This window comes from Hippocampus bargibanti, linkage group LG17 (genome assembly GCF_051943395.1).
Source record: "Hippocampus bargibanti isolate YZ-2025 linkage group LG17, ASM5194339v1, whole genome shotgun sequence".
NCBI lineage: Eukaryota > Metazoa > Chordata > Actinopteri > Syngnathiformes > Syngnathidae > Hippocampus > Hippocampus bargibanti.
This window is the reverse complement of record NC_142750.1, coordinates 13,011,303-13,036,375: the sequence shown is the minus strand read 5'-3', so window position 1 is coordinate 13,036,375 and position 25,073 is coordinate 13,011,303. Positions and strand designations below refer to the sequence as shown.

The following is a 25,073-nucleotide window of genomic DNA, read 5'->3' as shown; positions in this document are numbered from 1 at the left end:
TCTGAAGCCATTGTTTTGATTCTCGAGCAAGGCAAGACGTCTAGCCATGACACCACAAACATGGGGTGGGACCTTCTGAAACTGGCCATTTCCGTTTCAAATTGAAGTACTTTTAGACACTTTAAGTCATTTTTATTGGTGTTTTGCATTTGACTAAAAATATCATACTGCGTGTTTTGGGTATTTTAGATGCTATATAACGTTTTTCTGATGTCAGTTAGGAAACAAAAAAGTGACGTCGGTTGTCCTTTAAAACTACATACAATATAACTTATTTCATGTATAATAAACGTGCTATTGTATTGTAATTAAAGAAATAAACTGTACTTTATAATAAAGTCATTTTATTTACCTTTATGATGGCCGTTGATGTAGTTGTCTCTTGATTATATCTGAGTGAAGTTACTGTGCTTTCTCTGCGATAATACCCTCACTCACATGGTCCCCTGCTAGCTGCTTTTCGTTACTCCAAATCAGCTAAAAATTTTCAACCGCTTCTCTTGCCTGAGACCGTTGCTTAGACAACACAGAAATACCCTTAGCCACGGTCGATTTAGCATATTGGTACTGGGACGCGAAGTCACACAAACGCACACCTTGTTTGTGTTTTTCGATGATCTCCTTCTTCTGCTAGACCGTAATTTTCTTTTGTATCCTCTTTGGCTTAACACTAGCCTGTGGTGGGGTCTTTTTCGGTCCCATAATAGCAAAAGTACTCCACTCGATAGCAAACCACATGGAAAACTAGTTCGCCAGCCACCGTGGCGCTGTGTGGTTTGGTTCGTCCGCCGAAAACTAGTTCGTATGCCAAGATTATATTCGCGCAAATTTAATGTTCGGAAAGTGAAACATTCGTGAGCTAAAGCGTTCGTAAGCTGAGGTATCACTGTATATTTTTTCATTTTACAATAATAATACATTTGATTTATAAGCGCTTTTCAAAATGCTCAAGGTCACTTTACAGTCACAGAATAAGTTGTTCTGTGGGTGGGCAGCGGCAGCCACACGCGCCAGCGTTCACTCAACCCGAAAGTAACTCAAAAAGATAGAAAGCGAGCTAGCTAGCTAATAGACAGCCAGCTAGATAGCTAGGCAACTTGATAGCTATATAGATAAGAGCAGTGTCTGAAACTCAGGACAAAAAGTTAGGGGGACCCGGGCAGACAACTCTGAAAAGTTGCCTGCCCGACTATAAAGTTGCCTGCCCCATTTTCCACAACTTGAAACACCATAAGACGATCGCGTGCAAAAAAAAAAAAAAAACATTGTTGCAAAGTATAAAGGATTTTTTCAAATTTAGGAAGTACCGACCACAAATGCTCCCTTGCTTAATTAATGGTAATTGTCTCTTGCTGAAGATTTTGCTCCAGTTGTCATTTGTCGTCATGGTGCACAATGCAATGTTTATGTTGCGTTGTCTGCTCAAAGCTACGAACGTTCGTTTGGCAATTTGCATACTCGGTCAATCAGCCAATCAGAAGCCAGTTTCGTGCTTCGGACTACACCATGACTGAAAAGTGTACTTGAGAGTTTTGAAAGCTGCTTCGAAAGAGGAGTCCACGTGGCTTGTAGCAATTTGCTTGTAGCTTTTGCTTTATTGAATAAAACAAATGTTTGATTTGAAAAAGTAATTGCTTTTTTTTCTTGAAAAAGTAGATGGCCACCCGGGCCGAGACGTTTTGAAAGCCCGACGTAAAAGTTGTACGCCCCGGGCCACCGGGCAGATGCTATTTCAAACACTGCTAATAGATCGCTACTGAGACAGGCAGCCAGATAGCCAATACATAGCAAATACACCTGTATTGTATGCTGCAGTTTTTGGGCAATATAGCACTTTGTTGCTTGTGTTGTCACACATGTATGTTGTTAACATACTTGGACGTTCATATCGGACATATACTGTACCATAGTTTCCTCATCCACAGAAAAACATCCTGTGACTGTAAAGTGACCTCGAGTGTTTTGAAAGGCGCTTATAAATGAAATGCATTTTTATTATAGTTGTTTCACTGTTCTCATTAATAAAAGTACGTTAATACCGTAACAGTTTTGTTCAGTTGATGTTTGATTATGGACTGAAATACATGCAGTTTTTTTTAATTTGTACTGTATCTTGTCCCTGACCCTGCCCACCTGTCGAATTTTCTAAATGAACGTGGCCCCTGAGCCAAAATGTTTTCCCAACCCCTGCGCAAGGCTATGAAAGAATGGTGTCAACCTCAGATGATTTCTGAGAAGCAGTACCAGTCTCGAAACAAGAGGTGAGAAGGTGCAAGTGGTGTAACGCAAAGCAGTGCGCGTCACATGCACCTTCTCTCTGACACGTGAGCAAATAAATTCACTTCAGGGACTGGGGCACCGCGATGATGCATTAAATAAAATATGTCCAGCTGACGTTAACTGATGTGTTTTTTTTATTAATGGAAGAAACGTGCAAAAGTGGGACAGAAGAGGCGAGCATTTAAAGACCCCCCACAGGGCCGCCCTTGCCTTACCTTGCCCTCCGCTCACTACTTAATGCAACATTATCGCTGGTCCTTGCCACAAAACAACTCAATTACACACAATTTGGTGGCACTTGGTTGGAGGCGTGATTGTATTGTGTGTTCATGCGCCGCGCTTGTGTTCTCACTCACGGCGCATGCGTAGCTGTTTGCAAACTACAGGGCAGTAGGTTGCACTTTGGAGTAAAACGGGTCAGCTGTTATGTCTGATGCATTGGTCGCTCAAGAGGCAAACGGGCCAATCCGGGCTGGGAAAGGTGAAAAGCCACAACAACAAAAAAATGACGGTGATTATAATTACAATGTAAAACTGTTTTTATCCATTCAATCATTTCCCAATCCCCTTTATTTGTCATGTTTCGGTGTGCGACTATCGGGTGGCGCTGTATGGCCCTGACTGCAGCTGCACAGGTCGTTTTAATCAGTGGCAGTAAAGAAAAAACTCTCGGCACGACCATTCAGTGTCGGGTTATTGTTTGTTTCACCTTGTTAGCTTTGTTTCGTCTTGTCATGTTTTTTTTCGATGAAAAGGTTTCTTCAGCCGTCATATGTACTTCTTTGAAGGTGTCGGACATTTCGCTTCTTATCCAAGATGCTTCTTCAGCGAACTAAAGTCTTGCTGCTAGTTTCGGCCCTATATATATCCCTACTGTCCAGACGTGGTGGTGCCGGACTCTGCTATGATTGGTCCCTGCTCTGAGGTTGGGGAGAGCAGAGGACTACTCCCTGCGGCTCCAATGATTACTTATATTGTCCTGACTGATTACTTCTATTGTCCTGCCTGAGTATGAGGTCTAAGACTGGCCTGATTGCCCCATTTGCTCTGGTATCACCTCATCAGCATAACTAGCCCTATGTTGCCTAAGCAGTCTGTTGTACGAACGATCCAAATTGAACCTCACACCACCATGGCGGTTTAGTAGCGGAGTTTGATGTTTTATGAAAATAGCTTCTTTTACTCTCCTTTCAAACCTTCTATTTTCTTTCGTTAAGATTTTAACCTCATTGTCGTCAAATGAGTGGTTGCTAGCTTTTAGGTGCATATGTACTGCCGATTGATGCCCACTAGTATTATTCCTGCGATGTTGACAGTCTTTTTTTGAGAATTTTCTTCGTCTCCCTGTCATGATCTGGTTGGCGACCAACGGGGGGCGCTGTCGGCCCCGCCTGCACCTACACAGGTGCTGGTCGTCCCGATCAGATTGGCGACCAACGGGTAGCGACGTCAGCCCTGCCTGCAGCCTCGCAGGTGCTGGTCGTTTTAATCACAGACACTTAAAAGGACACCCGGCACGACCATCCGGTGTCGGTTCATTGTTTGCTGCATGTTTGTTGCATGCATTGTGTATGCTGTGCATGTGTTTGTTTAACCTTGGCGGACTTTTGGTCTTCTTTTGATACTTTGTATTTTTTTCTCTTCAGATGATTTTGATGTTTTACATTTTGTTCCTGCTGACCATATTTTAATACAATTTGTCAAACAACCTCCTGCTCCCTCCTGCCTGCTTTTTGGGATCCGCACCCGCCATCACCACCTTGCAAACCGTGACACTCCCCAATGAATTGCTCTTTACAATTTTCATTTTTACAATGTATTGAATAAACTACATTACTTTGTTTTTCATTTGGCAGCCTATCTTTTGGATGCACAAATTTTTGCCTTACAGTGTTTATCGGTTTGGAATAAGTAGGAATTTTGTGTTGCCAAATTTTGTGTTGCCAAATGACTGTTTTCAAACCTTGTCGTGTTTTATTCATGGTTTTGTTTGCTGCTTTGGACCTTTTTGTTTGAGATTTTGTTCCTGCTGACTTTATTTATTACAATTTGTCAAATACCCCCTACACCTCCTTCCTGTCTGCATTTTTTGGTGCCCACCACCACCTTGCAAATCATTACATTATCCTCACAAAGGCCATTTTGGGGGACACCCTGAACTGTTTGCCAGGGCACTTATCGACGAATAACCATCCACATTTACACCCAAGATCAATGTAAAGTGTTCAATCAGCCTATCATGCATGTTTTTTGGAAAGTAGGAGGGAACCGGAGGACCCAGAGAAATGTGGCGAATTTTCCATCTACTGTATTGTAGATGTAGCTACCTATAGAACGTATAGCTTAAAGGACAACCGACGTCTCTGGACACGTTGTGTCCATAATTTGTAAAATATCTTCAAATGACTTCTACTGAGCGTATTTTACAAAGATTCCACCGCATATAGCTATATTTCACGTTTTAAGATTCGCGCGGAATATTCCGGAAGTCTTGTTTTTGAGTTGGTGACGAGTCCGTACGTTACGTCACTGAAGGAACGCCCCTGACCGAAAAAAGGACACATTGTAGCAGTTCTTCCATCACGTCAATGCATTTTGCTGTACTTTGGTCTGAAAACGTTGTGTAGGACCAAAAAGAGACCGAAGAGGGCGACAAAGCTCCATGTAAGGAATTAATCAGCCTGTGGAAACGGGCTGATTAATTCCTTACACTGCTTTGTCACCATGTTCTGCCTTTTTTGGGTGCCACATTTCCCACCCCTGATGCCTCAAAATGACACAGAATATTTTTTTTATTCGATTGCAAACATGTATGATTTCTTCTTCAGAACTATTTGAATCATATTCATAACTGGATGAGTAACAAGAAAGCATATTCTCCGAATCTGAAGCCATTGTTTTGATTCTCGAGCAAGGCAAGACGTCTTGCCGAGACACCACGAACATGGAAGCAGGACCTTCTGAAACTGGCCACTTCCGGTTTCAAATTGAAGTACTTTTTAGCCACTTTAAGTCATTTTTATTGGTGTTTTGCATTTGACTAAAAATATCATACTGCATGTTTTGGGTATTTTAGATGCTATAAAACGTTTTTCTGCTGTCAGCAAACAAAAAAGTGACGTCGGTTGTCCTTTAATGGTCAGCTAGCAAGCTAGCAGCTGACGTTAGACCAAGATGCATCCATACACTCATTTTCTGGACTTTACCTTCATTCCTCAAATTAAAGCTGTGTGTTTGCTTGACATCAGTTGACGCAAAATGAATACATACAAACGAAGAAAGGAAGGAACAACTAGTGCTGAAAAATAGAGGCGCACGTTAGAATAATTCTAGCCATAACGTGCGTCTGAGTATTTTAAATCAAGATTGTCAACATTTATTTAATATCAATACATGTGATAAATGGATGATGGTAGCACAATGACAAAAAAAACAAGAAAGAGCAATGGATCATAGGGTTTTTAGCACAATTGAAAACTAATTGTGGGAAGAGGGAAGAAGAGTGGGAAAGGAAGCTGGGTGAGATGAGAAAAGGTGTGGAAAAAAAATAACAGCCAGAAAAAGACATGATGGAGACTAATAAATGGAGCTTGCCGGTTCTGTTTTTGCAGTCATCAGGTACAAAGGCGACAACGAATCTTAACACTTCGCTCAGGGAAATCAGCGCACCCGCTAAATGTTCATTTTCACCTCCAGCAGGAAACAACACGCTTTCCCTTCTCGATTTGGCCCAGTTGGGGTGAGTCCTCTTGGGCCCAGGGCAGATTACAACCTGACCCACTTGCGTGCACAAGGCCAGACAGACAATATTCTCAGCTAAGGACAGAACTATACATTTTCTAATCCTCTTATTCTCCCGAGGGTTGCCGGCATGCCGGAGGCTATCCCAGAATTAGGCAGGGGGCATCCTGAACTGTTTGCCAGCAAATAATCGGTCCCTTTTCTCCCGAAAATGGGTCAATGGACAGGCCGTTCCGTCCACGGGACAGAATTCCCAGCCTTTGTTATTTCATTCGTTTAAGTTTACTTTTTTTTTAACTGACACCAGAAAAACGTTTTATAGCATCTAAAATACCCAAAACATGCAGTATGATTGGATTGGATTTGTCTTTATTAGTCTCGCAGTGGAGAAATTTACATTTCACAGCAGAAAAGTTATGAAAGAAATGAAAGTAGGAATTTGTATTTGTATTTGTAGTCAAATGCAAAACACCAATAAAAATGACTTGAAATGTCCAAAATCTGTAAAAAATCGAGCTGCAAATTGGCCATTTTCAGAAAGTGACGTCACGCCAAGACGTCTTGCGTTGCTTGTGAATCAAAACAATGGCTTCAGATACGGAGAATATGCTTTTTTGTTACACATACAGTTATGAATAGGATTCAAATAGTCCTGATGAGCAAAGCATACATGTTTGCAATCGATTAAATAATTTATTTGGGCCATTTTGAGGCGACATTGGGGGGACAATCTCTTACAAAAAAAAGAGGCACAAAATGGCGACATCCTGTGGCCACCTCCGTTTCCACAGGCTGACAAATTCTTAAATGGCGCTTGAACCCCCTCTGAAGTGATTTTACAAATTATGGACACAACTTGGCCAGGGACGTCGGTTGTCCTTTAATAACTTGGTACTCCGTTGGGCAGAACATACCAGCCAGCACTGGTCTTTTAAACAACAGGCAGCCCTATGAAGCGCAAAAAAAGGAGAGCGAATATATTCAGACAGTTTTCCATCGCTTGATCAGTATTTGTATTTTTTTTACAAAGAAGTTGTAGGAATGGTAATAGTAGAGTCGTAGTCCTGTCGTACAAGTAGTCGCAGCACTGTTGTCGTCATTGAAGTCGTCAGCTGATTTAGCAACTTGGTTTTAATGTCCTCTCGTGGTCAGCATTTATATTTCACCTCCTAAATAAAGCAGAATTTTTCAAAGTGTTGTACGACGCTCCGTAAAATGCTTCGGATGCTTAGTGGGGATTGGCGTTTATTTTGAAAAACGTCCAACAGTGCTTTTCAAAATAAATCTATTGTGTATCATATCTTCGCTTGCCATAGTGGTGTTGTGGTTCGACGTTTTCGGACGCAGGACCACCCAATCTTCCGGCCCAGTTCTGTGTGTTCGAAGGTGACAGCTTCGAAAACGCGACCCACTTGTCTTTGTTTTGCACGAGGTGAGTCATGACAGGTCGAATCCCCGAATGTGACATCACGGTACTGACGAGATTTATTTGTATTTTGCCCCTCGTTTGTTTGGGTCGGTCGACATTCTATCTATATTTCGTGCGAGCTAATGCTAAAGGCTAAGCAGCAATTGACGGACCCATAAGCTCAAGATGACTTTTGGTGTTCGGCCTTGTATGGATGCACTCGATGCTGAAGGAAGGGCGTCGTGTTTTGCAAGTCAACAAACGGCAACATGGCAGGAATTTGCACGGTCACATCGAACGGAGAATAATTGTGTTTTTTATTTATTTTGGACATTCTGGACTGTCAAATCGAAGACAACATTGACTGTTGTTATAACGCTCATTTGGATTCGGAAAATATTTTGTTCATTTCGTTTTGACAGTTTTTTTTATAACTCACGGGTTTTAAAATATTCGGTGTTATTTGTTGTTATAAAAACACGGTTCAACATTTATTGAATCAGAGATGCAAACATATTTATATATATTTTTTTCCCCTCAAATTTTAAATCAGGGCCTGTTTTTAACTCGTTTTATAATAGTAATAATATATATATATATATATATATATATATATATATATATATATATATATATATATATATATATATATATATATATATATATTTATTAGTTGTTATAAATGAAGGGTAGGTTCAGCAACAAGAGGACTCTTTCTGAAATGTCTTTAGGGTACAAAAAAAAAGGAAATATATGATGTGTTACATAAAAAATGTCTTAAATCAACATTAAAATGTGTTTGGAGTGGAATATGCCCAGACAAAATGGTAACAAATCTCACGTTTTATATAGCGTATGTAAAAATATTTTGTATTTTATTAAATGAAATGTACAGAAGATGATTAGGGCCAACGAAGAAAAAAAGTTTGTATGATTCTCACTTTTATCTCAGAATTCAAAGTTCTAACCCTCATATTATGTTGAAAAAAACGATGTTGATTATGTTGTGGGTCATTTTTACCCGTACTGTATGTAAAAAGCCACACAAAACAGTCAAATAATAGGTAACATCAGCAACAACTGTTTCTGAGAAGTTGTAAGCATACTTCAAAAGAGCGGCGCCAACATATTTTCCATCCAATTGGGATATTTTAGAACTGTTTTGAAGAAAGAAAAGGAAAAGGAAAGGATATCCAGTGCTTTAGTCAACACAAAAATGTAAACGGTTAAATTGATCCCTTAACATAATATGAGGGTTAAAATGGCCTCAAACAGGATGTTTTGAGCTGCTGATTTTCGAATGTTATCCGAAAGACTGAAAAGAGTTCCTGTCTTCTGAATCGCCAAGTTTTTGTGCCGTGTCATTTTTAGGACTTCGGCATCAAACCATGCACTCCCGCACCACGATCGGCGCTCTTGTGTGGCTACTGGTAGGGGCCGTGGCAGCCTTGCAGACCCCACTGCAAACAGGTGAGGTGTAGATGTACTGTTCGATTCTGGCTCTGCCTTCCTGTATTGAGGCTGCATGTTCTCTAGTAGCCTCTGTGGGGTTTTTTTCTGGGTAGTCAGGTTTCCTCCCACATTCCAAAAACATGCAAGGCAGGCTGATTGAACATTCAAACGTTTCCTTAGCTGTGATTATGATCATGGATGTTTGTTTATCTCTGTTTGGCTTGTGATTGGCTATCAAAAGGTTCAGGGTATGCACCGCTTACTGCCCTAAGACAGCTCGGATAGGCTCCCCCATGCCCAGCGGCCCTTGTCAGGGTGAAGCAGTGTCTTCTGAATTCGATTCTTTCCCAATTATTCTTTACAAAGCAATTATTGTTAATTTGGTATTGTTTAGTGCTAAATAATAAACAGATTTGTATTCAAAAATGAAGCCATCATCTTTCGCTTTTTTTTTCTTCATCTAGTCCAAATTGTCAACCTGTTATGAATTAGACAACAATGTGGATGTCCATCAGTCATCATAGAACCCAGCAGGGAACAATAAATAAGCCAAGAAGGTGTTCTGAATGAAGCCCATATTTTATGTAATGCTCTCCCTCTTTCTTGTTCTGCAGTGTTCTTGGACAAGCAGGAGGCCAGCTCGATGATCTGGCGTCAAAAGAGGAGCGTCGATGGCACCGGCAAGCAGCAGCCGTCCACGTTGGAGCAGGCCTGCATGGAGAGGGTGTGCACCTACGAGGAGGCCCGCAAGCACTTCCAGGACTCGTACCGCACGGTGAGATCCTCGTGCTTCCTCGTCCTATTCTTCATGCATTCACTCATCACCTTCACCTTCTTTTCCAGGACATCTTCTGGTCCGTCTACATCGGTAAGTGCCGCACCTGCTTCTCTGTCACTTGGGTTACTTCGTGGTGGTACATTTCCAGTAAATGTTCTGTTTCGCGTGCCTTAAGATGGAGACCAGTGCGCGGAGAATCCTTGTAAGAACGGCGCCCTGTGCTCTGACAGCGTGGGGGGCTACGACTGCGTCTGCAAGGCGGGCTTCTCAGGGGTCCACTGTGAGACCGGTGAGTTAGTTGTTTAGACAACCTGGGGGATTCCCCCAAGCAAATCTTGTGTCAATTTGTTCGTTTGTCCTCACGTCAGACCAAACCCTTTGCACCTTGGAGAAGGACAAAGGCTGCTCCCAGTTCTGTAAACCGGGCTACACCTCCTACGAGTGTTCCTGCGCACCGGGGTGGAAGCTCCATCGAACAGACAGAAACAAGTGCGAGCCGGCGGGTACGTGCGTTCACATTACCTCAACCGTGATATGAAAGGAAGAAATAAACACATAATCACACACTTTTTTTCTCATCGTCAGTCCGATATCCATGCGGGAAGGTTCACAGTCTGAGCCAGTGGGAGACCAGACAGTCCACCATCAACCGCAACAATTTTCAGGGACTTGCCTGCGCCTCTGGGGAGTGTCCCTGGCAGGTAGAAAACCGCGCACACGTGCACATAAAAAAATGCTGCCTTGTTGTCCTGACCCGCCATCACAGCTGCTATGCAATTTGTTTTTCTGGGTTTTCTCCGGGTACTCTGGTTTCCTCCCACATCCCCAAAAATAGACATGTTGTAAAATGTCACATTAATTATAAATCTGTTGTCTGAAATAGTGATCCAAAATTACTCGGGAACCATTATGGGGTTTGATTTTTCTTTTCGTCCATCCATCCATTTTCCAAATAGGTTCATCCTTACGAGGGTCGCTGGAGCCTATCTCAACTGTCGTCACGTACGAGGCTGGGGACACCCTGAATTGGTTGCTTGCCAATCGCAGGCTACACAGAGACAGACAACCATTGACTCTCGCATTCACACCTAGGGACAATTTGGAGTGTTCAATCAGCCTGCCATGCATGTTTTTGGAATGTGGGAGGAAACCGGAGGACCTGGAGAAAACCTAAACTCCACACAGTGAGGCTGCACCGGGTCTTGATCTCACGACCTCTACACTGTGAGGCTGGTGTGCAAAACACTCGACTACCTCAAATTTGCTGCTGCCCATTGCAAACGTCTCTGTGTGGGAGAAATCAAGTCAAATTATCATATTAGTATCACGATTCAAAATATGAATACAATGATTCATAGTTGCATCCCTTATTTCATACAAACAACGGGCTCAATTTTGTAACATTTAATTATATTAAGAACCGAACTGTGTTGTTGTGGCTCGCAGGCCCTTCTGAAGAGTTCCCAGTCGGAAGGTTTCTGCAGTGGCGTCATTCTCAAGGAGAACTTGGTGCTGACCTCAGCGCAGTGTGCCAGCAAGTACAGCTCCTTCCAAGTGGCTGTGGGTCAGTACGCGCAAGCGCTGAACGTAAAGGGTCACGATTTGAAAGCAGCTTTTACACGACACATATTGGTTTTGGTGCATTCCTTTGTTCAGGTAAGCGTAAGATCACCAACGAGGACAGCGAACAGACGCTTTACGTCAAAGTCATCCACCCGCATCCTCGCTACGTGGCGGATCTCCCTGACAACGACCTGGCCGTGGTGGAGCTGCGTGACCGCATCATCTTCAATAGGGAAGTGACGTCCGTGTGCCTCCCCGAGAAAGACTTTGCCGACAGCATCCTGACATCCGGCGAGCTCCCCGCCACCGTCACGGGCTGGAAAGACCCCGAGGCGGGAGCGACGTCCTTCCAGGGCCAGCTCACCCTTAACCAGTTGGCGTACAAAAGCCTGCCTCAGTGCCTGGAGACACATCCCAATCTGATGAATAACAAGATGGGCTGCACGGCCGCAGACAGATTTGTATTCAAAAATGAAGCCATCATCTTTTGCTTTTTTTTTCTTCATCTAGTCCAAATTGTCAACCTGTTATGAATTAGAGAACAATGTGGATGTCCATCAGTCATCATAGAACCCAGCAGGGAACAATAAATAAGCCAAGAAGGTGTTCTGAATGAAGCCCATATTTTATGTAATGCTCTCCCGCTTTCTTGTTCTGCAGTGTTCTTGGACAAGCAGGAGGCCAGCTCGATGATCTGGCGTCAAAAGAGGAGCGTCGATGGCACCGGCAAGCAGCAGCCGTCCACGTTGGAGCAGGCCTGCATGGAGAGGGTGTGCACCTACGAGGAGGCCCGCAAGCACTTCCAGGACTCGTACCGCACGGTGAGATCCTCGCGCTTCCTCGTCCTATTCTTCATGCATTCACTCATCACCTTCACCTTCTTTTCCAGGACATCTTCTGGTCCGTCTACATCGGTAAGTGCCGCACCTGCTCCCTGTCACTTCATGGTGGTACGTTTCCAGTAAATGTTCTGTTTCGCGTACCTTAAGATGGAGACCAGTGCGCGGAGAATCCTTGTAAGAACGGCGCCCTGTGCTCTGACAGCGTGGGGGGCTACGACTGCGTCTGCAAGGCGGGCTTCTCAGGGGTCCACTGTGAGACCGGTGAGTTAGTTGTTTAGACAACCTGGGTGATTCCCCCAAGCAAATCTTGTGTCAATTTGTTCGTTTGTCCTCACGTCAGACCAAACCCTTTGCACCTTGGAGAAGGGACAAAGGCTGCTCCCAGTTCTGTAAACCGGGCTACACCTCCTACGAGTGTTCCTGCGCCCGGGGGTGGAAGCTCCATCGAACAGACAGAAACAAGTGCGAGCCGGCGGGTACGTGCGTTCACATTACCTCAACCGTGATATGAAAGGAAGAAATAAACACATAATAATCACACACTTTTTTTCTCATCGTCAGTCCGATATCCATGCGGGAAGGTTCACAGTCTGAGCCAGTGGGAGACCCGACAGACACCCACATCAACCGCAACAATTTTCAGGGACTTGCCTGCGCCTCTGGGGAGTGTCCCTGGCAGGTAGAAAACCGCGCACACGTGCACATAAAAAAATGCTGCCTTGTTGTCCTGACCCGCCATCACAGCTGCTATGCAATTTGTTTTTCTGGGTTTTCTACGGGGTACTCTGTTTTCCTCCCACATCCCCAAAAATAGACATGTTGTAAAATGTCACATTAATTATAAATCTGTTGTCTGAAATAGTGATCCAAAATTACTCGGGAACCATTATGGGGTTTGATTTTTCTTTTCGTCCATCCATCCATTTTCCAAATAGGTTCATCCTTACGAGGGTCGCTGGAGCCTATCTCAACTGTCGTCACGCACGAAGCTGGGGACACCCTGAATTGGTTGCTTGCCAATCGCAGGCTACACAGAGACAGACAACCATTGACTCTCGCATTCACACCTAGGGACAATTTGGAGTGTTCAATCAGCCTGCCATGCATGTTTTTGGAATGTGGGAGGAAACCGGAGGACCTGGAGAAAACCTAAACTCCACACAGTGAGGCTGCACCGGGTCTTGATCTCACGACCTCTACACTGTGAGGCTGGTGTGCAAAACACTCGACTACCTCAAATTTGCTGCTGCCAATTGCAAACGTCTCTGTGTGGGAGAAATCAAGTCAAATTATCATATTAGTATCACGATTCAAAATATGAATACAATGATTCATAGTCGCATCCCTTATTTCATAGAAACAACGGGCTCAATTTTGTAACATTTAATTATATTAAGAACCGAACTGTGTTGTTGTGGCTCGCAGGCCCTTCTGAAGAGTTCCCAGTCGGAAGGTTTCTGCAGTGGCGTCATTCTCAAGGAGAACTTGGTGCTGACCTCAGCGCAGTGTGCCAGCAAGTACAGCTCCTTCCAAGTGGCTGTGGGTCAGTACACGCAAGCGCTGAACGTAAAGGGTCACGATTTGAAAGCAGCTTTTACACGACACATATTTGGTGCATTCCTTTGTTCAGGTAAGCGTAAGATCACCAACGAGGACAGCGAACAGACGCTTTACGTCAAAGTCATCCACCCGCATCCTCGCTACGTGGCGCGGTCTCCCTGACAACGACCTGGCCGTGGTGGAGCTGCGTGACCGCATCATCTTCAATAGGGAAGTGACGTCCGTGTGCCTCCCCGAGAAAGACTTTGCCGACAGCATCCTGACATCTGGCGAGCTCCCCGCCACCGTCACGGGCTGGAAAGACCCCGAGGCGGGAGCGACGTCCTTCCAGGGCCAGCTCACCCTGAACCAGTTGGCGTACAAAAACCTGCCTCAGTGCCTGGAGACACATCCCAATCTGATGAATAACAAGATGGGCTGCACGGCCGCACGTGCCAACGCCGATTGCAGCGTGAGCTCCGGAAGCCCTCTGCTCACTTTGTACAGGGAGGTGTTCTTCCTCACCGGCGTGGTCAGCCAACCGCCGGGGGCCGAGTGCGGCAAAGGGTTCGTCTTTCAGAAAGTCTCCCGACATCTTGGATGGATTCAGTCGCTCATGAACTCGCTGTAGTCGCTTCGCCGTCCATGTTTAGAAGCCGTTCACTGAGGTAACTTGATTCAATGTTTAAACACGTTAACCTCAAACCATTACGGTATTAGCTGTGTGCAGTTTTATTATTTATCCGCAAGGTGGCGCACCAGTAAAGTAAACGTTCAGGTGACGCACTCACTGCATGATACCGCTTTCAAAGTGTACTTGTTAAACAGACATGCATGCGACCATCAGAACGCAAATAAACTACACGTTGTCCCCCAGTGTTTTTTGTGGCACTTTTTTTCAACATGGAATTTAATGTCAATATTTAGACATACATTTAGAAACGAAAATCGTCTCTCAACAAACTGAATGCACCACTCGACTCCCCTCCGCTTCCTGTTACGTCACTGAAACGTCACGTCTCGTTTTGACCGACGACACATTACACTCATGTAGCGTTCCATTGTGAGCACCCATGTTTATATTGTTCAATCACGATAAAATAAAAAGCATACATTGATTATAATGGAAAATGTTTTGGTATTCGACCGAATTGATTTTCAAACAGGTTTCTGGAATGGATTTGTCAATGTAAACCAAAAGTGATTCAAGGTTTACTCGTGTATATAACAAAATAATAGAAAGGCTCCTTTTAATTTCCAGTCTTATTTTCCTTTCGGCTTTTTCCTTCAGGGATCACCAAAGCGAATCAGTGTAGCCACATGGTCACACAACCCACTGTCTTATTGTGGCGGTCCCAAGATAAATATGGAAGGTTGTGTCAGGAAGGGCATCCGATATCGAATTTTGGCCAAAACAAACATGTGAATCCTTTTAATTTACAGTACACCTCTTCTTCTTCTTTTCCTTTCGGCTTTTCCCTTCGAGGGGTCGCCACAGCAAATCAGTGTCCTCCATCTTTAGAGGTTTGATCCGCATGTTTGTTTTGGCCAAGCTTTTACGTCGGATGCCCTTCCTGACACAACCCTCTGTATTTATCAGTACACCACAAAATAAATAAAAAAACTACTGGACAGATGTTAGTGTTTTACGTCAATTCTGTAATGGGATTCAAATATTAACGACACACAAAAATAACTAACCAAGCAGATAATATTGGATGTATGCTTATTTTGCATAACAAATAACCAACATTCAAGACAAATTCATGCTTTCCCCCTTTTACAGGCTGCATTTGACTCAGCTGTGCTCGCTGCACTGTTCTTTGGCAACATTTTCCCACAGACTCTCCCTCCCACTCTGCAGTCTTCACACAGCCTCCCTACCTTTGGTGATCATGTCGCATAGGGCAATGCAAGGGAACGCCAGGCAAGTTCAATTACCCCCCACCACCACCACCTTAGTAAAAAAAAAAAAAAAACCTGACCTGCCACTTTTGAAATGGAGAGGGTTGAATGCTGGGGGCCCACAGTGGCTGTTGCCATGGCTCTCGCCTAGGAGATGGCTCCTTAAGCCCAAAAATGGGCCTGCTCCTTCACTCTCTCGTCTCACTGCAGATTTATGAGAGAAGCTCCTTCCTTCCTTGCGTCTGTACTGCCAATTTCCTCTTGCTGGCTTTGTTCATGTCATCCTTATACATTTACTGGACTGTCAAAAGTGATGCTACAGGTCTCCTCACCTTAAGTCTTATTCTAACATTTAGTTTGTCATCTTCTCGATGCCACAAATGGTCACAGGCAACTAGAATTCCTCAGCCTCATTTATAAAATACATTTACTTTCATTTTTTATATTTTCATCTTGACAACAAATGGTATGGAATGTGTAGTGTGTTTGGCAATGGCATTTCAGTTCTTTTCAATGGGGGGTAATTTAGATTTGGCATACAAGTAAATTGAGTTCAAGGTGTGACTAGTATACCATGTATGTATTGGCCGTTGCACTCTACTGGATCTGATGATGTCATCCACAGAGGTGAAAGTGTGCCGCTCATGAAGATAAAATCTGTCTGCTGTCCTACTAAATCAGTAATCCATCCCCATACTGTGACCCCAAATCCTCACATGTGCTAAATACGTATATGCATAACACGTATGCACGTAGCCCCAAAACAGATTTTTTTTCTAGGGGATTATCTGTCTTTGTGGTGTCTGATTCGACACGCAGGGTTCTAACAAGATGATTTTCCCTCCATCCCCTTAAAAAAATGTACCCTCCATGTCAATTTGTACCCCATGTCAGTTTCCATTTGATTTGGGCAATTGTGCAATGAGGGTGGAGGCAACACCTAAGAGGTCAATGCGTGGTGTGATAGATAGGGGGAGAGACACAGAGAGAGAGGGGGAGAGAGAAATAGAAGAGAGAGAAAAAGAGAAAGATAGAGAGGGAGAAATAGAGAGCAATACAGACAGAGAGAAATGGAGAGACAGGGAGAGAGAGAGACAGACAGAGAGAGAGACATACACACAGAGAGAGACAGGGAGAGAGAGGCAAGCTGCAGCTTTTACATAACCCCATTGCTGTAATTCCAGACACGCTCACTGAAAGCAGGCGAGGGGATTGAATCAAATACTTCAAGTCAGCATTCTAACAGGGCTTTTGCGAACGCGCTATTCGGAAAACAATGGAGGCCGACCATAATTCAACCATAGAATGCTAACACCTGCTAATTAGCATGCGCAGAGTGAATGAGGCAAATGGGAATAATAAAACGATTGGATTTCCTTATATAGTACATTTTTATGAATTGTAAGGTCATGAGAGGCTAGCTCTCAGCGGGGCAGGACAAGGAGTGCAATGGGCGACAGGTTTGAATGCAAACAAGGATTTTAATAAAGAGTTTCAGGGGGAATTCACAAGCAAAAAAAGGCAAGAATAGTGTCCCTTCCAATTCTCAAAGTATAACAAAGTCTCTTTTGAGGTGAAACTGAAGATGGGGTTCTCTCCCATGTATTTCTAGGCCTCACCCCTCTTGACGTCCTTCCTAGGTAGCCTAGCAAGGGTCCAAATTCAGTGTTCCGTCGTATGGTCCCAAATGGCAACAAGTTCCTGCAGCAATCAGTTTCTCTGTTTTTCTCCACACACAATGGCGCTTGTCTCCCCGCCACCACACTCAGAGGCTCTCTGCCTTAAAAGCCTTGCATGACGATCAAGCCGTGATCAGCCACAGGTGTGGGGTTTGGATTGCTGCCTTCCACCAGATGGGGCCAAAAACTCTCTCTCTGGGTGAAGCCATGTTAGGGGAATATATTTCCCCTCCAGGACCCAGCCTCTCGTGACATCACAGAATGCATTTGTGTGAAGTAAATTTACATATCCATTTGTCACTTTATATATTTGTATTCCGGGTGTCTCGGTCGTCGAGTGATGTTCTACGGGCCCGCGTGGGTTTTCTCCGGGTCCTCCGGTTTTCTCCCATATCCAAAAATCATTGATGATAGGCTGATTGAACACTCTAAATTGTCCCTAGGTGCGAGTGTGAGCGCGAGCGGGAATGGTTGTTTGTCTCTGTGTTCCCTGCGATATGCTGGCAACCAATTTAGGGTGTCCTCCGCTTCGTGCCCGAAGAGGGCTGGGATAGGGTCCAGCACCCCCCACGACCCTAATGAGAATAAAGTGGTCTGGAAAATGGATGGGTGGATGTTTTGTATTCTCAATATTGTATCTCACATCAAAAGTCGAGTCGTTAGATTGGTGATAGGAGAATCATGTCGGACAAGTCTACATTATCTTCTTTTCCTTTGGTCTTTTTCTTTCACGGGTCACCACAGCGAATCAGTGTCCTCCATCTTCAGAGGTGTGATTTGCATGTTTGTTTTGGCCAAGCTTTTACGTCGGATGCCCTTCCTGACACAACCCTCTGTATTTATCCGGGCTTGGGACCGCTCCATTTTGCAGATTGTAAATACAATTTTAAATACCTTTTGTGCATTGTGGCTCCTAATTTGTAGCTAATGACTACTACTGCAGCAAACAATGACAAAGCCACAATTTGGCTCAGATATTTATTGTCTGATGCTGATAAAAAAAAAGAGCTTTCTGATCATGGAGATCCACTAGTCGTCAAGGCCTTTGGATCTTAAAGAACAATAAGTCACTTTCAATGTATGGTCACGGCATTTGGGTGACAGAGAAGGAAGGGAACTCCTTCAACGCGCCTTTATTCTCCTGACCTCACTCTGACGCGGCAAGGGTTAAATCCTGTTGACAGCCATTTCAGAAACATGCAGACCCTAGTCAGACTCACCGAATCAAGGAGAATCAGATTTGGACTGTGACTGAGCAGCCAAAGTAAGACTCACGTGCATATCTCTGTGCGAGAGCACTCGTGACAGTGCTCTTTGGTGACGTTTTTGTAACATTGTATGTACCGGTTTTAGAACATTTGAGAAGACCTGACCTATCATATGTGCCAACCATCTGTGAGGTTCAGCTACTAGAAAGGTCATGACCGCAAAATAGGTAAGCAACAGCCGAAGGGTTTAGGCCGTCATTGTTGATAAAGCTCAGATTAGCTTCCGAGTTTTAGTTGAGCTCTATTGTCTCAGAGTATGAACAAAAGGTTCTACAAAGCATTTTCTGATGGCAAAATGCTCAATCTTGCTATTAGCTTGTCTTAAACTTACCGGCTAGCATGTGTGATATCTAATATATGGAAGTAGATCTGTATTACTCACTGCGCAGTCAACGACACATAGCTAAATAATTTGAATGTTAATGTACAGTAAAGTCTCGTTATATCGATATCGGATATAACGATAGTCCCGGTTATATCGATACTATTTCTATGCACGCACGGAGAAAATTACATGCAAACAGGGTCGGATATATCGATAGTCCCGGTTATATCGATATTTTTTCGGACTCCCTTGAATATCGATATAACGAGACTTTACTGTAATTACAATAACACTCCTATGCTAATGATGACTTGCTCTTTAACTCATTCACTGTCAAACATGTGCAAAAATGTGTCCACTCCAGTGCCAGGGTTTTTGTCATTTTCATTCAAATTGCAGGACCCACAGAATATTGACTTTTAGGACTACATAAACATTCCATGAGGTGTAAGAAACCTTAGACTCTTCTTTCGTCAGAAAAAATGTTTTTTTTTCTAGCTTAATTGATTGTCGAGTTATCTGCATCTTTGATGCAGAGGGGCGGCTGTACAAAAGGTAAATGCTGCCGCCTCATGGGTAGGAAATAAAATTGCCAGAGGTTTGACCGAAGCTTGAAACGCACACCACCGCAAGAAAAAAACAAAACCCGAACAAATTCGGGAATGGGGCTCAATGTCATGCTTTTCAATTCACAAATAAATTTGGGAATGGCAGTGAATGAGTTAACAGATTGATGGATGAATAGATGGATGCTTATCTACATGATTGGATAAATCCAATAACTGGAAACAAAAACATAAAAGCAGTCAGAAAGGCAATTATAATTTAAAATTGAATGGTTGGCAGTCCATCTTAGTTAGACATACGTAACTAGTGTGAATAAATATATTAGAATGACTTTGAAACGTTTTGACAATTGTGACACATTTGCATGTTGCTCAGCAGACTTCAAATAAGGCAGACTTCAGAAGATCCCCCCACAAAAAAACACAAAAATCACATAAACTAATTCTACTCATAATACTGCCAAATCTAAGATGGGGGTTCTCCGGGCTCTCATGCCCAACTAACCAGGACAAAAACATGAGGGGGGATGTCAGACAGAATGGAAACAGACGCTATTACCTTGTAAGAAAAAATGCATGTTTGAGTCAAAATGTGTGTATGTGTGTGTGTGTGTGTGTGTGTGTGTGTGTGTGTGTGTGTGTGTGTGTGTGTGTGTGTGTGTGTGTGTGTGTGTGTGTGTGTGTGTGTGTGTGTTGAGTGTGTGTGTGCGCGCGTGTGTGTGTGTGTGTTTAAAATTAGACTCTCTTCTGGATAATTTTGGACACCTGCGTCCTGTCATATTTAAAACATCCTGTCTTTTATCTCGGGGTCTGTCTGTGGAAGCTGATGTAGTTGTTTTTGTCTAAAACAAAACGAACTATTGTTCGACACATAATCCTAAATCGGCTTCAGAGTTTGCAAGTCAACGTCTGAGTCCATCACATGAGCACTCTGTTAGTCTAGCATGAACACTAAATGAAGCAGAAGTCCTTCATTGGCTTCTTTAATGTGACCCTGAAGCCTCACGGTTGGAAGCGTAGATGTCAATGCATGACCATGATACAATCTGCAGACCATAGTTTGAGCACGAAAAAGAAAAGAGAGACTTTATATTACCAACATCAGTGACCATGATACAATCTGCAGACCATAGTTTGAGCGAGCCCGTACGCGCACACACAAACGCGCGCGGCCACTTTTCAACAAAATGTCAGAATGTATTATTTCAAATAACTTTTATGAGAGTACTCACCTTTAACATGAATGGTTTTCCGTTCCTTGTGATTGGTAAAAATTCAACTTGCCGGTCCACAGGCGAAGTTACTGCTAGCTAGCCTGCACACGGCTCATAAGCTTCCACACTTGCTATCTGCAATATCTTCTCGCAGAAGTATATTTATGCTAACGTTAACATGGGGCTTGTTAAGATGTCACAGACATTCGACTGTTTCATCGATGGTATTGTTTCATTGCAAACCAGAATCAGAACTTTTTCTCTCCTGAAAGGTGAATGCTCAGGTGCATTCAAGCTGAAGTGCACTCGTTGGGCTCATTTAAAGGGGCGTTTACCTGTTTCAATATGACGGCCACTCTCATCCAATCAACGTGGCGCTTTCGGCCAACCAGGTCAGTGTCATCCAATCAAAATTGTGCTTTCCGCCAACTGCAGCCCCAACAGGAAATGAACGGCAAAAAAAAAAAAAAAAAAAAAAAAAAAACGAGAATATGTATTTAGTTTTATCGGCAAGCCATATGCAATCATCACAAGAGCCATATATGGCTCGCAAGCCATAGGTTCCTGACCCCGGATCAAGTGCAAGGGTGTCAAGGGTGACTGGCTCGTCCCCGAAATGATTTTAAGTAGTCATGCAAACAAGTATTATGCTCCCGGTCTTGTACAATTGAAGTGGCTGGGGAGATGCACTGATTATTAGTCAGCTGATTTAACACCAGAACCACACTGCAACTTACCCTTTTTTTCATAACATGGCCACAAATGAGGCGGCAAGGAAAGATGGTTATCCTGCTAAGGGGTGGGGATGGGGGGGGCGGAGGTGTCAGCTTCTTAAAGCCCTCCCAACCCCCCATTTTGATGGACTGAAGCAGCTGAGGCCCCAATACAAATCATAAACGTCAGCAGCGATAGCAAGACACCACAAGGTTATTAAAGTCGCGAAAAAAGTCAAATTGTAAAAAAATATACATAACATTTTTGGTGAACAAAATGTTTTTTTTTAATGGAATAGATTTGAGGGCCGTGGATATCATCTCTAGGCCTTCAGTAGTGCGATGTCTGAATCAATCCTGACTGAAAAAAAAGTGTGGAGTTATTTACTACAAGTCCACTAGAGGGTACCATTAGCCAGGAAATAACTGACCAACCTTTCTTAGTGATGTGCATTTTCTTCTTGAAACGTCCGCCTTTTAAATGGCTTTAATAGTATATATCAAACCAAATCCCTTTCTTCTCCTTCAGACATTGTGGGTTGACAAAACCGCTGTTAAATCGACACCACAATATATTTTCTTATGCAGCTCACTACCGATACAGTGTGCTAGCTCTGGCCAGTATGCTCTTGTCACTACCGGCTAGTGATACGATGATTGGCTAGTGACAAGCTAATCATGTGACGAGCCAATCATAATTCACGAAAACTCTGATCTTACCAGCGTCTTCGAGTAAACCTTGGGTTGCCAACTCCAACTCTGGTTGGTTGGCTTCATGTCATCACAAAGAGGGTACAGCAAGTCCTGAAGAATGAATGACTCTGTGTCTTTGTGTTGTCATATTTGTTATTTTTTCAAAAAAAAAATCCCCAAGATGGCGGCGCGTGAACACGCAGCGGCTCCCCTCTCCCGGCAAATTGGCATTTTCATGTTTATGTTTGTTAAGTAATTATAAGTGCCTTGCACGCTGGGTCCGAGAGGACAGTAATTTCATCTGTGCTGTATGTCATGCATATTAGCATATTTGACAATAAAGCTGACTTTGACTTTGACTTAGAGCAGCAGTTTCATCGACATTGCATGTTTTCCAAGTATCCCTGTTACAATACACCTGATTCAAATGATCAGATAATCACCAAGCTCTGCGGAAGCCTTACATCGAATCTGCTCAGTTGAATCAGGTGTGTTGCAACAAGGAGACTTGGAAAACAGTGGGCCTCAATCGGCAGTACATATCCACCTAAAAGCTAGCAACCACTCATTTGATGACAATGAGGTTAAAATCTTAGCGAAAGAACATAGATGGTTAGAAAGGGGAGTAAAAGAAGCGATTTTCATAAAACAGCTAAATCCTTCACTAAACCGATATGGTGGGGTGAGGTTCAATTTGGATCGTTCGTACAACAGCCTGCTAAGGCAACACAGGATTAGTAATGCTGTTGAGGTGAGAGCAAATAGGGCAATCCGGCCAGTCGTTAGTCAGGACAATAGGAACAATCAATGGAGCCGCAGGGAGTTGTCCCTGCTCCCCCCAACCAGAGAGCAGGCACCTATCATAGCATAGTCCGGCTCCGCCATGCCTGGACAGTAGGGATATATAAATATAGGGCCGAAACTACCAGTAAGACTGTAGTTCGCTGAAGAAGCATCTTGGATAAGAAGCGAAATGTCCAACACCTTCAAAGAAGTACAGATGACGGCTGAAGAAACCTTTTCATCAATAATAATACCATGAAAGCCATTGATAATTAACATGAAATATTTTCCAAAAAGATCAAACCTAAGCAAAAACTAACTGGCTCAAATTACTAATTAAAATGTGTACAATAAAAAAAAAAAAATCAAAATGAAATAAAAATTATTATAACACTACACAAGGTGAGAAACTGTATCCCCAATCTTCCATTGATTCTTTACATCTGTCACTCATCTGACAATTTGTCAATCAATCAATCAATCAATCAATCAATCAATCAATCAATCAATCAATCAATCAATCAATCAATCAATCAATCAATCAATCAGACATATCGATGCTAAATTGTGACCAAGGGGGGAAAATACAATTATGGAATTTATCACCACTCCCCAAATCGTGCGTGTCAATATATGAACCTGACTGCGCGTGCGTTAACAAATATAACCAAATATAAAGAAAGAGGAGAGTAGTAACGGTGGTGTGGGCGGCAAATCAGTCATTTCAAATTCATCTCCAACAACCATGGAGTGAATTTGTCTTCTCGGTGCGTTTACGTGTGTGTGTGTGTGTGTGTGTGTGTTCGTGTGTGTGTGTGTGTGTGTGTGTGTGTGTTGTGTGTGTGGTGTTGTGTGTGTGTGTGTGTGTGTGTGTGTGTGTGTGTGTGTGTGTGTGTGTGTGTGTGTGTGTGTGTGTGTGTGTGTGTGTGTGTGTGTGTGAACATGCGCAGAGGCGGAAAGGCGGCGTGGGGGCGGGGTTGGGGGGTGCCGTGGGCTAATCTTCAAGCGCTTTATTCGGATCGCAATTTTTGCGTGGCGCTCAGTCGTTGAGCGGCAACGAGTGTCGAACTGGACTTGAACCGGACTAGCAAGGCTTCCTTGCTTTATTTTCCTCAAGATGCATAAGCAAAGGATTTGATTGGCAGGGAGACGGGTAGAAAAAGAAATAACCACCCTCGTCAGTGTCGGACCTGTCGGGACACAACCGCGGCTGCAGGGGTCAGCGGAGTCGCTGGACATCTGCTATTAGACCACCGCTGGTTCCGTAAGCGAGGCAGTCGGAAGCATCTGCGCCGACGGCGCGCGTGTGGTTGAGGATAGTCGAAGCGGGCGACGAGGTTTTTTTCCGAAATGTGACATTTGGAGCACGGAGTCTGATCGACGCTGCGCACCAGCACCCCACAACACTCGTCCACCCACCCGAGGATCTACTTGCTACTCCATCTACTACTCGATTTAACAAAATAAAAGGTCGGTGGTGTTCCTCATGTCACCATAAATTGCTCATGACGGATGCATTGGGGTAGAAGGTGGTGGGGGTGGGGGTATAAGACTGCATGAAGCCCAAATGATTTGTTGTTGTTTTGCATTGATGTATTCAGCATCACCCACGATCCCCCCCCCCCCAAAAAAAAAAAAAAAAGAATCTTGGTGTAAAGCTCTGGCGTGATCCAGTTTCACCCCCTCCCCCACCACACGTTAGTTTATTTTGGGGAGTGCAAAGCGCTCCATCATTGTTAGGAGGTGAGGTGTCATTCTTTATTCCAGGCACACACACGTTTGTAACAATGCCGCCTGAAACAAACGCTCTTCTGGAATGCCCTCGGGAGCCTGCATGTGGCAGACATTGTCATGAGGAAAGGAACTGGTTGGGGGTGTGTGCTGGAAAAAGAGCATTCTGTAACACAAGGGTGTAAAAGTCATTTTTTTGCCCAGGGTCACATTGTAGTTACTGTTTCCTCATGGCAGCCGTTATGAATTTGGGGAAACCATGAGAATGTTTAATCCCCTCCACATATTACATATAGAGCACACAACAAATGAATGAAGAGCTAGTTTTCAAATTTGAAGTCAAGAATAATGACTATTATTGTGCTTTACATACAGCAAAATGAAATTTTGGTTCGGTCTTTAGCAAGCATCATGGAATTTCACAACTTTGATTTGCTTTTGTGGGCCGAAAACATTGATGTGGAGGGCCTGATGTGGACCCCGGGTCCTGCCTTTGACACTAGTGACCCACATGCTAGTAAAAAGTGTCATGATTGTGTGGACAAGGAGGTTGTGTGGACAACTCTTGAGGTTGAAATTGGCTCTGCCACGCT

The 25,073-nt window shown here is 43.6% G+C and overlaps 2 protein-coding genes across 2 annotated transcripts; both read left to right on the top strand.

Moving 5' to 3' along the window:
- The first annotated feature begins 7,218 nt into the window (after positions 1 to 7,218).
- LOC148885839 (coagulation factor X-like) lies at positions 7,219 to 11,755 on the top strand. The gene is made up of 9 exons (XM_089019345.1): positions 7,219 to 7,453; positions 8,801 to 8,899; positions 9,496 to 9,656; positions 9,725 to 9,749; positions 9,835 to 9,948; positions 10,028 to 10,162; positions 10,245 to 10,360; positions 11,106 to 11,223; positions 11,316 to 11,755. The coding sequence occupies exons 2-9, from the start codon at positions 8,818 to 8,820 to the stop codon at positions 11,753 to 11,755; spliced, it is 1,191 nt and encodes a 396-aa protein (XP_088875471.1). The 5' UTR covers positions 7,219 to 7,453; positions 8,801 to 8,817.
- An 11-nt stretch (positions 11,756 to 11,766) lies between these two features.
- Positions 11,767 to 14,481, top strand: proza (protein Z, vitamin K-dependent plasma glycoprotein a). Its single transcript, XM_089019344.1, is given in 11 exon segments — positions 11,767 to 11,782; positions 11,883 to 12,043; positions 12,112 to 12,136; positions 12,212 to 12,325; positions 12,405 to 12,430; positions 12,432 to 12,540; positions 12,626 to 12,676; positions 12,679 to 12,743; positions 13,490 to 13,607; positions 13,695 to 13,774; positions 13,776 to 14,481. Coding segments are annotated over 11 exon segments (1,224 nt in total). The 3' UTR covers positions 14,235 to 14,481.
- The last annotated feature ends 10,592 nt before the right edge of the window (positions 14,482 to 25,073 follow it).